Source organism: Vigna angularis, chromosome 10, assembly GCF_016808095.1.
Source record: "Vigna angularis cultivar LongXiaoDou No.4 chromosome 10, ASM1680809v1, whole genome shotgun sequence".
Taxonomy (NCBI): Eukaryota; Viridiplantae; Streptophyta; class Magnoliopsida; order Fabales; family Fabaceae; genus Vigna; species Vigna angularis.
The window spans coordinates 154,035-168,452 of NC_068979.1; the positions used below are offsets into that span (position 1 = coordinate 154,035).

Consider the following 14,418-nt stretch of genomic DNA (forward strand, 5'->3'; position numbering starts at 1 on the left):
ACAAGTTATATATAATTTTAAATTTTTATGATTTTACTCTTTTTTTTAAATAATTAATTAAAAGTAGAAAAAGAATATATATAATTTTGTAAAAATAATATTGAAATAATTATGTGATACTAAGTAGTTTTATTTATTTTATAGATAATTATTTTAATCCTAAAACAATATCACTTAAAATTTGAAATGGTAAATCATTATATTAAAAATTTATTAATGTTATATATATATATATAATTTTATTATTTTCATGATGAAACTTCTTTCTATCATGAAAAAGATATAAAAGTATTGTTATAATAGTAATTAAAATAAAAAATATTATTAAATTAGAGAAAATTTCATAAAAATAATTAAAAAAATAAATATAAATTGTAGACATTTTTATTTAGTTTATAAATATTTTTTATTATAAATAATTGTTTTAGTTTTAAAAATAATTATTTAAAGAGTAAAATAATTTAAAAAATTGTGTAAATAAAAAGGATTTATCAATGTTAAAAATAATAACCATTATAATGAGAAGTAATCAAAAAAATAAATTATTTGTATACTGTTATTGTAGGTAATTTTTTAAATTTTTAAGTAATTCTTTTTATTATAAATAGTTATTTTAGTTTAATAAAACAATTACCTAAAAGATAAAATGATAAGAATTTGTGTATATTAGAAGAAAAAATTCCTGTTACTAATGGCATAGATAAATATTTTTAATATAAAAACATCTGAAAAATAAATAATTTTCAATTTATTTAATTAAAATACAAAGCAAATATCATGATTTGGAATGAATGACAATTTTAAAGGCAAATACTTGTATCAGGTGATTGTTACTAACTTACCATGCAGAGAAAGTTATATTTATACAGTTATAAGGTGCATTTAAGTTAAAAGTCAACTAATTTAAACTTTGAAATTTTAAGGACGTCTTATTTTAATTTGTTTACGTCAAAAATTTTACTTGTACTAAACTAACATATTGTAATGTTCTCTTTTCATTTTAGTTGTAATTTTGTTTCAACTTCAATATAATTTTTTTAAATATATCTTTTTATGTTACATACAATAAAATATATTACAATAGAAAAAAAGTTTAACCCAACACAAATACTAGGTATAATTAAAAGGTCTCTTATAATTTTCAATTCAATCTGAATCAATTTGATCATTTTCTAAATATATCGACTAAACCTTTTTTTATTATATCATATCAACAAAAACTATTCTTAATTATTTTATTCATTTTCTTTCACTTTTGTCTTCTTATTTCAAAGGACCTTATTTTCTTTTCTCTTTTTTCTTTCTTTTCTTTTCTTTTCTTTCCTTTCCATTTTCTACTTTCTTGTTTACACTTCTCTGTCCAAACATAACATTAATCTTTTCTCAAAAGAAACTCATACACATCTTGCTCTAACCATCTCTAAACCACTAGCACAAATATAATAAAGATTCCACTTATACTTTCTTAAAATATGTCTAATTAATGGGTAATAACATTTCTATAGCATGGACAGCAAAAATATACTTACTGACAGGAAAAATATACTAGTTATCATAATGTGGCTATGATGATCAAATTATAAGATTGAAGGAACTGTTACAAAACGGCAGATGATTCTCTCTTTCACTGGTTTAAATTCATGTGAATCAACTGACCTGAATTTAATTAAATGACACTGCCATGTAGAGTAGCATGACATAGAGTCAGCAATGCTTTATGGTTAGGAAAAATGCAATTCTAAATGATGTGACAACAAGCTCAAACCAACATCTGGTGAATTCTGAGGAAACCCGAGCGGAAGAATTTGCGTTGTCAAAATCGAGTGAACTATAATTTAGAAAGGCTGAGATAGATAGACCGTTAACTCAACAATTTGTGACATCCCAACTTCTTTGCATGTATGGAGGCAAATCCGCGACCAATTCAAGCCCTTCCACTTGTGAAAGATCACAATTGGAAAATGATTGCACATTTTGCAGTGCTTGAGATATATTGGGTAAGACTATTTGCTTGCAATGAAGATGTAAACGAGGATGGTTCTCAGAGATGCTCCCATTGTTCAAATTAAGGCCAAAGGGGAGTGTTTCTTCCTTGAGAAGCTCTTCACATGAGTCCTCCACATTTGACAAATCAAAACCTCCCCACTTCCTGTGAGCTTGCCATCCATACTTGTAGTCCCCAACTATTGGTGTACCTAACACCTCGGCACAGTGCACTCGAAGCTGTGGCACCAGTATACACTCTTAGAATAAAAATTATAGTGAGTCATATAAAATAATTTTAACATTTTATGTTCTGACTGACACAAATTTCAAATGATTCTTCCCTAGTTTTTGTTACCTGGTGTTTTCTACCAGTTAAAGGGGACAGCTCCAACCATGTGTAACCTGCACTAATTGAGATGGCATAAGTAAGGGGTGCCAGATAAGAAGAGCTGAGGCGAAGCACTTGACAGGAAAATTCATGCTAAAGAGGGTAGACAAAAATACACATCACAATTTTTCTACAAATGTAGGTTCAAATATTGGCAAACATATGTTGTTTAGATTAAAATCAGATCCCCTCTAGATGGTGCGTTTACTTATGCTTTTGGAAGACTGTAAATTCTATTTCCCAAACATGAAATAGAGTCAAAGTCATATTTGGTACGTGACCAATAGCTCTTTTTGTCAGGGACTCTCTGCCTTTCTAGTATCAAGTGGAAATGTTGAACAACATTATTTAGTAAAACAATTTGTAAGCTAAAATAGTTTGGAAGCATGCATTTTTTTACATCGCATAAACTTTATAAGCAGTATTGTTAATAATTGCTTCTAGAACACTAACGACATTTAATGACCCCAACTCATTAACAATTAGTGTGAACGATAGTGGCTGAAACTAGGGTCCTAAAGAGTTTAAAATATCACAAAAACATGTAACACGGGAAAATAATGGAATTTGTTCTTATCACTCTCAAAGGAAATTTGTGAAATTTAATCGTAGAATTAAAAGTAAGCTTCATTACCAACCTTGTGATGATGATGCAATCACTCGGTACTCTGTAATTGCATGCTGTGATGACAATGATGCAGAATTGTCAACCACAGTTATTCGTTCAGATTTCCCATTGTCAACAACCACCTGAAAACAAATAAAGGGCTGCAAGTTTACAACATTATCAAGCAAGAATGGGGAGCTTTCTATAGCTACTCAAATCAATGTCCATTTATTTTAAAGCTATAAGTTAATTTAGGTTGTGGGCTATTGAATAGTAAGGCCTAAGGTTTCATGTCATCATGCATTGCCAGATAGTTGGCAGCAATCCATGAATGTAGGGCTTCATTTTATGGATACTAACAAGTTTGTTTTGAGCTTGCTTTTAAAGCATTAAAGGAACCATCGTGCCTAAAACAATGATTTATCAGAAAATCAGCTACCCATAAGAAGATAAAAGGATTAAAGGACTAAGGTAAATTCATCCTGCATAACACTCCCCCCTATTTGAGGAAAATAATTGTTCAAACTTCCTTTGACAGTGAAAGGCATGATAAATTTAGTAATTACTGTATACTACTGGTTGCAGTTCAGTGCAAAGCATTTTTATTTATGCACACTACATAAGTAAACGTTTTATAAGTTTGACAATTCTGATACGAAATGGATGAAGCGTGCACAAAACATAACATTCCAGGAGTAAGATTGATCGACTGAAATATCCTAGTAAACAGTTAACAAGCAAAAATATGGATACAACCTTACCCAGTGAAGCAGTGACCAACCCCTTTGAACGTCTAGGACATCCAAGGACAAGTGCCCAATACCTTCTTTGTAGTATCCTCTTCTCTTCGCCAATCTATTTAAGATCAAACAGCACAAAATCAAGAAAAGCAATGAAATGGACATAGACCCTAACAAACTAATACTCTGAAATTTTAGCATACACGAAGCATTTGATGTAAAGGAACAACTATTTTACTCACATCATCTAATGCCCTAGATGTTTTCTCCCGAAAGATGGAATGCAGAACTGTAGTACTTGTCTGTGTTCTTCCCATCACCAGAATGCCAGAACAGTCTCTGTCTAGTCTATGCACCTAAAAACAATTTCGTTCAAGTATCAGCCTAATATCTAGTTCATGCTTCATATATCCAAACAACCATCAATCATATTGGCACGGGACTAATACACAAGGCAAATAATCCCACTAATTCCATTGAAGTTAAGTTCAAGCTTTGTAATGATTATAACAGATGAAACGGTATTTGATAGAAGAATAATAAATAATAATGTTTACCACTTTCTTTTACGAAGATACCACTAGGATTTTTCTAACTGGGAGTCTTGAGTATACGAACAATTAAAGTTCATCTAATGATAAAATTTAAAAAAAAAAAATCCTGCCATTTTTATTTGATGTATTGTTTACAATTGCAAGCAATTCCTGATACTTCTAAAAGGGCATAAAAAAACATCTGTAATTGAACACTGGTGCAGGAAACAGTATATTGCTTCACAGAGGAAAAAGGCTTCATCATGTCATGGGTTCTTAAATTCTTATATTTTTGCCATTATAACAAAACCAATGCAAAAATTTGAGCAGTAAGTTGAGTGCACGATCATCTTGAGTTCTTCCCTCCCAGGACACAAACAGCTAGAGCCAGTTGTCATGTGAAATCATTAGCAAAAGAACAATAAACTGAAAATCAGTTTGCATTTGCCAAACACTCTATTTTTAACCCTTTTTTGTCGCGTAATAGATTAAATAACAGGCTGAGGAAGAAACGAAGATAAATGCAATTGTAAACAGTTTGGTACTAGAAAAGGCATGACAAAGTGAATGACAAAGAAGAGATTACACAAGTACAGATACGAGAAAGATAATGAAGAGCTTACCAGACGAGGGGGTTCAGAGTATTCATAATTTAAACATGCAGCAGCAACCACATCTAAACTGTGTTTGATATTAATGCCACCCTAATGAGAGACATAGAAAGCATGTGTAAGAATTAATGAGTGAAGAAGAGTATGGCATCCCCAGATGAGAGGGTGGGCCCATACCTGCACAGGCATTCCTGGAGGTTTGTTGAGGACGAGAATGGCAGGATCCTAAACACATTAACAGAGATTAAGATTAAGGTAACAAGAACATATGAGACAGGAAAAGAAAAAAAAAGGAATTAACGTTGAAAACCTTGTATATAACAAGAGTGCGAATGAAGTTGATTTGTTGGGGAGTGAGAGGAGAATGAGGTTTGTGCGTAGGCGTTGGTTTTTGTTGAACAGATTGAGGAAGTAAAATCCGATCTCCAGCGTTCAAGGTGTACTTAGCTGCCACCTTCATTCCTCAATGTTATGATAACACGATGTGTGGTATAACAGGAGAAGGAAAAAAATGAATGGAAGAGATGAGATGGGTCTTACCCTTTTGAGTGTTTGCTGTTGCATGTCCATGTGAGGAGGAGAGAGAAGTCGAACTTGTCTCAGACGGAAAAGCTTGTGCAGAAGGGATATGGGGAGGTTTGGGCAGCAGCGAACAATCCATTTGAGCGCAGTGGTGGAAGTGGAGGAGAGTTGGTTTCCCTTTCCCTTTCTCTTTCCATTCACCTCCACGGTGGCACTCGCAGCCACGGGAGGCAGCGTAAGCCATTTCTCCTCCCGCTGCCTTCCCGCCGACAAGTACCGCCGACCACTCCTCAACGCTCTGAACATCCATTCTGCTTGTGCCGCCATCGCCAATCTCATCACAGGGTTTCAATTTACACCCTCTTCCCTCTTTCTTGTTTTTCCTTTCTTAACAAAGCAAATCATAACACGTCCAAATTTAAATTTGAAAATCCATCAAATTTTCTACATCCTTGTAGCTCTATGATCATGGAGAAATGTATCTGAATCAGGGATAAATATATTTTGAAAGGTTTATTAGAGGTAAGAAATTTAATTATTATGATTAAGGTGTTTCTCTGAAAAAACCTTAAAAAATTCAAATTTTAAAAAATAAAACAATTTTGAATAAAAAATCAAATTAATGGATTTTAATTTATTTATAACTATATAAAATTGTCTATCTGGTTAACAAGCTTTATATACTAATATCCTAACAAATATTTAAAGAACATTTTTAATTTTTTACATTATATTGAAAAAATAGTTTTAGTTTTATGTTTTTTATTTGAACTTGATACTCACAATTGTCATACATTCCTTCAAAATAATATTTGAAATGGTTAGCGCATTACATGTTGATGTGGTAAAACATGTATATTTTTCTAGCTACTATCCATGTCCCAAGTATACACAGTGATACTACAATTGAATTTAAAACTTACTAAATGTTGCAATTTATTGTAAAAAAAAGAAAACATTTTATCCACAAAGCAAAGAAAACTCACAAATTACACTTATTAACTACTATAATTTGATGGTCAAGTGAATAAAAGACTAATATACCTTCTTTTTAAGTTAATATCATAGACTATGAGGTTATGAATGAGAAATCTATAAGAAAAATCAACTATAAAAAATTGAATACAATATTTAGTAAAAACAAATATATTTTTCATCTCATATTTTATAATTTTAATGAAAACATATTTAGAAAAAATTAGAAACATTAACTATAAAAAATATTGCTTTTAAATATAACGTTAGAAATACATTCATGATACGAGTAACTTTTAATCAATCACATGAAATTATTAGGTTTGTATATTAACTATACAAATCTACTAAGATGCATTAAATGAATATATTCATGGGTTGATTAAACGAGTCTATAAATACATATTAAATAAAAATATTCATACACAAATTTAGTCATATACATTAGATGAATTTATTTATACATTAATTAAACGGTTCCGTTAATACACAATAGAAGAATTTATCTATCCACTAATTAGACGATTTTGTGACTCCTTAAACGACTCTATTAGTACACAATAGACTATCGTGTTCATATAATAATTAGACAAATTTATTAATAGACACTAGAGAAACATGTTTATATACTTATTACACGAATCTAATAACAATTATTGGATCCATTCAATGATTATATAAGCCTCTTAATATACATTAAAGGAATTTGTTCATACACTGTTTATACGAGTCCAACAATACACACTAAATAAATGTATTCACACAATCATTAAACAAATCTATTAATACACATTAGACAAAAAATTTCATACACTAATTAAAAGAGTGTATTCATAAAATTATTAAAGGAGTTTATTAATATACATGAATTTATACATATATTAATTAGATAATTGTATATACACAAATTAAACAAGCTTCTCAAACGTTAATTTCGCATCCCACCAACAAACAAAATGGCAAACAATTATTCTATATATTTTTCTTGTATGGTGTATCTTTCATATTTTTAGATTGTCTATTTTTTACATTCTTATATATAGTCTAATATTTTTTTGCAGAATCTACTTTTTATATATTTTTTTTGACGGTCTATTCTTTATAATTTTACATCGTCTACTGTTTTAAATCATTTGGGACTTTATAACACTAAATAATAATTATTTTTAACCTCTTGATTTATATATGATTTAAATAAAAACAAAATCTGGTGATTAAAAATATCCGTGCCTTGGAGGTGTTAAAATACTAGTTTTTATACAAAAAGGCATGGAAATGAGCTTGGGTTGGCTAGTCATTGTGTCAAAAGTGAATTTTGGAAGGAGATTCTAAGAAGAAGTTGTGAATTTAAGCAGAAATTATTCCTAAAGATAATGATACTTTATATAACATTTTTACAATATTTTAACATAATTATGTAATTATAATTACGTAATTGGTTCAAAATTATTTTATAACCAATAATAATAATTATAAATACCGATATATTAAAATGTTATAAAAGAAATGTTGTGAAAATTATCGTTATCTTGATTGAAAAGTAATGGGAAGAAGAAAGAAGTTGTGAATTTAAGCAGAAATTATTCCTTAGTTGAAAAGTAGTGGGAAGAAGAAAGGTGTAGATGCCAGTCACAGTCATCTGTGAGGATGCAGTGGCAGGTTCAATGAACCAGGTTGCCATATACACACATATTCATTCCTCAGCTTAGAACCACAACCAAACAAAGTCACCGTTGAATGGCGTTTTTGGAGTTTACAAGACTCGATGAGAGGTCAGTGATAGAGTACGTGAAGAGCGTCGCCGCCCTCTCCTCCATCCTGAAGCTGGACGATGAGGGTGACGCCGCCGAGAAGCTAACCGTGAAAGAGATCGGAGATGGTAACCTGAACTTTGTGTTCCTGGTGACCAACTCTGTCCATTCCGTTATCATGAAGCAGTCTCTCCCTTACATTCGTTGCATCGGGGAATCATGGCCACTGACGAAGGACAGAGCATACTTTGAGGCCATGGCCCTGGAAGAACAGGGTCGCATAGCCCCTCACCATGTCCCACAAGTCTATCACTTTGACCCAACCATGTCCTTGATCGCCATGCGCTACCTTCCCCCTCCCCACATCATACTCAGGAAAGCCCTCATCGCCGGAATTCAGTATCCGCTCCTCGCACGCCACATCGCACACTTCATGGCAAACACTCTCTTCTTCACTTCTCTCCTTTTTCACTCCACACTCGATCACAAACGCCAAGGTCAATACTTTAACAATCCCAATTGATCCTTTGCCTCTGCTTTGATTAAAGTCCTAACCTTTTGGCTGATTCTTGTTTCTAGTTGCAAAATTCTGTGGGAATGCCGCCTTATGCAGGCACACTGAGCAGGTTGTTTTCTCCGACCCTTATCAAATTTCCCAATACAACCACTGGACTTCTCCCTATCTTGATCCTGATGCCGAAGCTCTTCGTCACGACAATCTCCTCAAGCTTGAAATTGCTATCCTCAAATCTAAGTATATGCCACTCCCACACTCTACTCTGCTATGTCTGCTCACGCACATCAACTTCCTAATAGTTTTTGTTCCTCCAGGTTCTCAGAGCAGGCCCAGGCACTCATTCATGGGGATCTGCACACTAGTTCTGTCATGGTTACTCCCGAATCAACTCAAGTCATTGATCCAGAATTTGCATTTTATGGACCAATGGGTTATGACATCGGTGCTTTCTTGGGAAACTTGATGTTGGCTTTCTTTGCGCAGGATGGACTTGTTGATCAACCCGATCATAGAAAAGTACGTAAAATTCTAGTATTGACATTTTATCTGATTCTTAGTTAAGCTGTCAAAAACAGAAACTTTCTATTGATTGGACAAAATTATGTTTTGCAGGCATACAAGGAGTGGATTCTTGAGACAATTGAAGACACTTGGAATCTCTTCTACAAAAATTTCGTTGCACTTTGGGATGAACACAGAAATGGTGCTGGCGAGGCATATCTTCCAGCAGTTTATAACAATCCTGAGGTTCAACTCCTTGCGCAGAAGAGATACATGGCAGAATTGTTTCATGACAGTCTTGGATTTGGTGCTGCCAAAATGATAAGGTGATATAATTTAACAAAAGAATGGGAAAAGAAAATGAATTAGTTAAAATTAATGTATGTATGTATGTATGTTTGACAGGAGAATCGTAGGGGTGGCGCATGTTGAGGATTTTGAATCCATTACTGATGCTGCTAAACGGGCTTCCTGTGAACGGAAGGCTCTTAACTTGGCTAAGATGCTTCTCAAAGATAGAGCAAAATTTGAAGGCATTGCCCAGATTGTTTCGGCAATTCGGCAATTTTAGTATTCACAAGCTTTTCGCCAAGTACTATGATGTGATTTGTAGTAGAGTGCTCTACATACATATTTTTATGTTTATTTAACACACAGAATAATTATAAAATAATCATAAAAATATAAATTTTTATATTTTAAAAAAGAAGAAAATAAAAAATAAGAAAAAATAATACTAAATGAATATATCTTTAATACCTTCTGTCTTTCCTCACTTAATTTAGACTTCCATTGTATCCAATGTGTTAATTAAGGGATATGTGAGTATTATTTCTTGGCCCAACAAATTTTTATGCGTATTTTATGTCTATTATTTTATTTTTTAATTTTTTTCTTTTTTTACAAATATAAACATTATATTTTTTAATGAATAAAATACTCTTAAAAGTAAGTTGTTAAGTACTTTATCTAGTATAAAAAAAACATTTATCTAACGAATAACTCATGCTGCGTGACAAATTTAATTTAATTTCATAAAATTAATTTGGCTTAATTAATATTTTGATTATACTGTATCATGTATATTTAAAGGGATTGGAATGTTTATAGTTTTTTTTTATCAAATAGGTGTAATACTACTTAGTTATTATGTAAATGGATTTTTGTTTTGAAAAATAAGCTGAATAAATCGTTTTTGAAATGAACAATTTTAATACGATTTCTGTTCAATTAAAATTTTGTACAGTGAAACCCTACGTTAAAACACATTTTTTCTTTCCCAATTGAAATTATGTTTAAAAACACGATTTTTATTTTTTAATATATAATTTTTTTAAAATTCTGAATGGAAGCACGCTATTTTTTTTTAAATTGATGTTTTTCGCTTTTTAATAATGGAGAGTGGTTTAAGTTGTGCGTGTAAGCACAATATATTTATCTTTTCCCACAAAAAGTGTTTCTATTGTGGAAGGTTATCATAGAAAATAGTCCATAAACGATTTTTATATTTATTTATTTATTGGTTTAAACCCTCGGATGGTCCTCGTATGATCCTTGTATTTATATGGGAATCTCAAATGAGTCATCGTTTTTTCTTTCAGTCTCAATTGGGTCATATTTTTTGTAAAAATGAGTCAATTTTACCCTAACCGTTAAGTGCTCTCAGACGGCTATTTTATATTTGGATGGCGTGACATTGTTCATTAAAATTGAATGGCTGATGTGTTTTAAAATTGTTCACATCACACCTCAAATCAACTTCAAAAGCTGCAATCTTTCTTTGTTTTTTCCTCTTCTACTTCATCTTCCAACTTTTCCAGTCCTTCTCCATTTTCTATCATTTTTCATTATCATCTCCTTCTCTGCATTAAAAATATCTCTCCATTGCTCCATCCTTTATTCTTCTCTACTCTAACTACTTTGGACTTTGACTTATCAGTAAATGAAATTTTAGATTTACAAAAATATTTAATTATATGTTTCATTAATTTAACTGTAAAGCAGTTGATGCGTGGTGCTTCTACTGACATTAGTTGGGTGCAGTATGCAAAATTCATTGATTGAAGACTTTGAAAGGGTTCCACCTGTATGAATGAGGCATCCATTAAAAACAAAAATAAATAAAATAATTGACTTTATTTCTCTGCTTTTCATTTTGAAAGCAAAGTTTAACATGGCAGCCGATGCATCATGCATCCATGACATCGGATGCATACTGGCCTTTTCTGTTCAAAGACTATTAAATAAGAGGAGATGAATATTTAACGGTTATGCATACCTTCTTCCCATCCAAAAAATACTTTTTCATAAAAGGAAAAAACTGACTAAAATACGATAAAGCTAAGTAATGAAGAACAAGAAAAATACTGCAGAAGCCAGAAGTAGTGTATGTTTAGTGCGTAATTGATATTGGTCAAGAAGAATAAAGCCTGCTTATCATACATGTGTTTCGGATTATGTGAAACGCGATAATTGGTCAGGAAAAATAAATGATGATTCAGATGAAAACTAGTGATCTGAAGCAAAAAAAAACAATGAAAAATAAGTTAATTTAATTTATTGAAAGATAATAATGAATTTGAATAAAAAACAAAGAAGTTGGAAGATGAAGTGGAAGAGGAAAAATCAAAGAAATAACGGTTAGGGTAAAAATAAAATTGGTTCATTTTTACAAAAATATATGACCCAATTGAGACCGGAAAAAAAAATGATGACCCATTTGATCCATATAAATACGAGGACCATCCGAGGGTTTAACCTTATTTATTTATATGTTCAATGCCATTAACATTTTATTCAAATTATTAATCTAATTATTATTATTTATTTCTTAAAACACATTCAATTAATACAGTTGATTTAATCAATAAATCCAAACATCTCTTTAATCAATTTTTGTTCTTATTTTTCTTTAAATCGGTTCGTTAATGAAGAAGCCTTATCTAAAGTATTTCACACTAGTTTAGCTTCTTCTTCTTCTTTGTTTTTCAAAATGAATAACTATTTTTAATTACTTTTGAAAAAATTGAAAAAAATATTACCATCTACTTAAAATAAGCTATAAAGCATTTGATGGGGGAATTATCTCGATTTGAACAAAAAATGATAACATGTTATGGTGGTTGTAGAAATTAAATTATATCATATTCAATTAAAGTTAACCCTTAAATACTTTAAATATTATAATAAATAAACAAAAGTAAGATTATGATTGTAATTAATAAAGAATGATAGTTCTATATCAATACCATTTATCCTATCATATAAAATGCAGAACAAAAATTCTTCCATCTATATTATTGAGTTTTCTTTTTCTTTTTCTTTTTCCCGTAACGTTTATTTAAAGAAGAGTTTGAATCGTAATAATAAAAGAAAAAATAAAACAGAAATGATAAAATTTTCTTCAAAAAGAATAAAGTCCCCAAACTGAATGACTGAACAATATAGCTTTTTGTTAACAAAAAATCATCAATCTATTTAAACTTATTAAAATTTCATTTAAAGTTAAACTCTTTAGTGATCTATTATGGATAAAATTTAATCAAATTCATTCATTAATGTTTTTATAATAATTAAAAAAATACTCGTGTCCACAAAATCATTTTAAAAATTTGACTATCTTTTACGAAATTTTCTTTGAATCGCTTTAAATAAACTTTATTTTTATGTGAATTTGTGATAAATTAAAAAAATAAATAATTATTGTATAAATAAAGTATATATGAAGAATACTTACACGAAAGATGTGAGAAGTTGAGGAATAAATGATATAAAAAAATAGTAAGGAATGAAGGATGAAATGTAATTTAAGCTTACAAGATAAGTTTATAATTACACGTATAATTTGAATAAAGATGTTGATGAGATTACATACAGAAAAACAGAGGAATTAAGCATCGAAGAAATGGAAGTGTTGTTCAGTGACCGCGTCCTCTGTGGCTTGGGCCAGAGTATGCTCTCTCCATTATTACAGAGAGGAAGAAGGATGAAGAAGAAGACGGATCATCTTTCAGCGGTCTCACTCCCTCAACGTTCATGGAGAAGGAGGCCAACATCAAAAACATTATCACACAATAATAATAATAAACACTCTTCATTTTCTTCCAATTCGCAGTGAATCATGCTCTGCATCTACATCTGTCAATATATATATATACACCTTTGTTGTTTGACTTTCCTTCTCAGCTTTGAATTTTGAAGTTTGAATGGCTAAAAGAAAATAGGAGTTTTCAGCAGTAAAGATGTAATATAGAATGAGACTTGTCGAAGGGTTTATGGCTTCTACACTACAACCTACCCACTTATTTATCTTATTTCTTTTCTTCAAAATACATCAACTTATTTTTATAATCACACATTTTCCAGGTGCTTCAAAGTTAAGTTTAAATTATAATATTCATATTTTATTAACCTCAGTTCTTTCAAATGAAAAAGGTATTTATTATTATATTACAATAATGTATTCTTTCAGAAGGAATGTTTTTCATATTTAAAATATTAAAATAAGTAAATATTATATTATATAGGTTGGGAAACATGGACGTGTCTTTTTTGGACTCGACATCTTTTTCCCATTAGAGAAGTAAATTATGATGATTGGATATGAGAATGACATCGGAATAATAATGGGGAAGTATGCACAAATTGTGTACCTTCAAGATTTTGCATCATTTTAGCTTTTCACGTTTCCACCAAATCTTACAAAAACCTACCAACCAAACAACTATCTCTGACCAAATTATAATAACTTCTTTTTCTTGTTTTCATATGTATACTATACTACATACGTACCTTAATCGGGTTTCGGTTAAGAAAATCGTTCTATTATTCTTCACCTTTTTTATTTTAATAATTCCAACTACTGTTAAAGTCAAACACAAACCAGCTTAACTCGCGTATCTCACTTTTACCTATAACAGTATGTCAGAAAAAGTAGGCATCAATCATATTAAAAAGTCAGGCGACTACGTAAATTCATTATTATTTTTTTTTATTGAAAAGCTGATGCCGGTTTATACTAGAATACTACTCTACTTTTTAATTAAATTACATTCAACAAAACTTTATCAAATATGTTTATAATTTAAATTATTAAATTTTGATTCTATTTTTCCCTTTTTTATAAAATTAAAAAAATACTATATTTTAATTTCTAATATTGTATGATGGTATTTAATAAATTATGCATTAAAATAAAAGTCAAATAATCATTTCAGTAATACATAAAAGTATCGTGATATAAAACCGACATATAATACTTCAAAAAGAAAACAAAAGTTGTGAAAAT

The 14,418-nt window shown here is 30.5% G+C and overlaps 2 protein-coding genes across 2 annotated transcripts; one reads left to right on the top strand and one right to left on the bottom strand.

Moving 5' to 3' along the window:
* Window positions 1–1,522: 1,522 nt before the first annotated feature.
* Window positions 1,523–5,844, bottom strand: LOC108319914 (RNA pseudouridine synthase 4, mitochondrial). The gene is made up of 9 exons (XM_017551217.2): window positions 5,406–5,844; window positions 5,176–5,319; window positions 5,043–5,090; window positions 4,878–4,958; window positions 3,964–4,077; window positions 3,738–3,836; window positions 3,013–3,124; window positions 2,342–2,388; window positions 1,523–2,223 (listed from the first exon to the last, which is right to left on the bottom strand). Exons 1-9 carry the CDS (start codon window positions 5,724–5,726, stop codon window positions 1,867–1,869), a joined length of 1,323 nt encoding a protein of 440 aa, XP_017406706.2. The 5' UTR covers window positions 5,727–5,844; the 3' UTR covers window positions 1,523–1,866.
* Window positions 5,845–7,931: 2,087 nt separating this feature from the next.
* LOC108319903 (methylthioribose kinase) lies at window positions 7,932–9,813 on the top strand. Its single transcript, XM_052869709.1, has 5 exons — window positions 7,932–8,610; window positions 8,693–8,867; window positions 8,945–9,146; window positions 9,243–9,457; window positions 9,537–9,813. The coding sequence occupies exons 1-5, from the start codon at window positions 8,100–8,102 to the stop codon at window positions 9,700–9,702; spliced, it is 1,269 nt and encodes a 422-aa protein (XP_052725669.1). The 5' UTR covers window positions 7,932–8,099; the 3' UTR covers window positions 9,703–9,813.
* The last annotated feature ends 4,605 nt before the right edge of the window (window positions 9,814–14,418 follow it).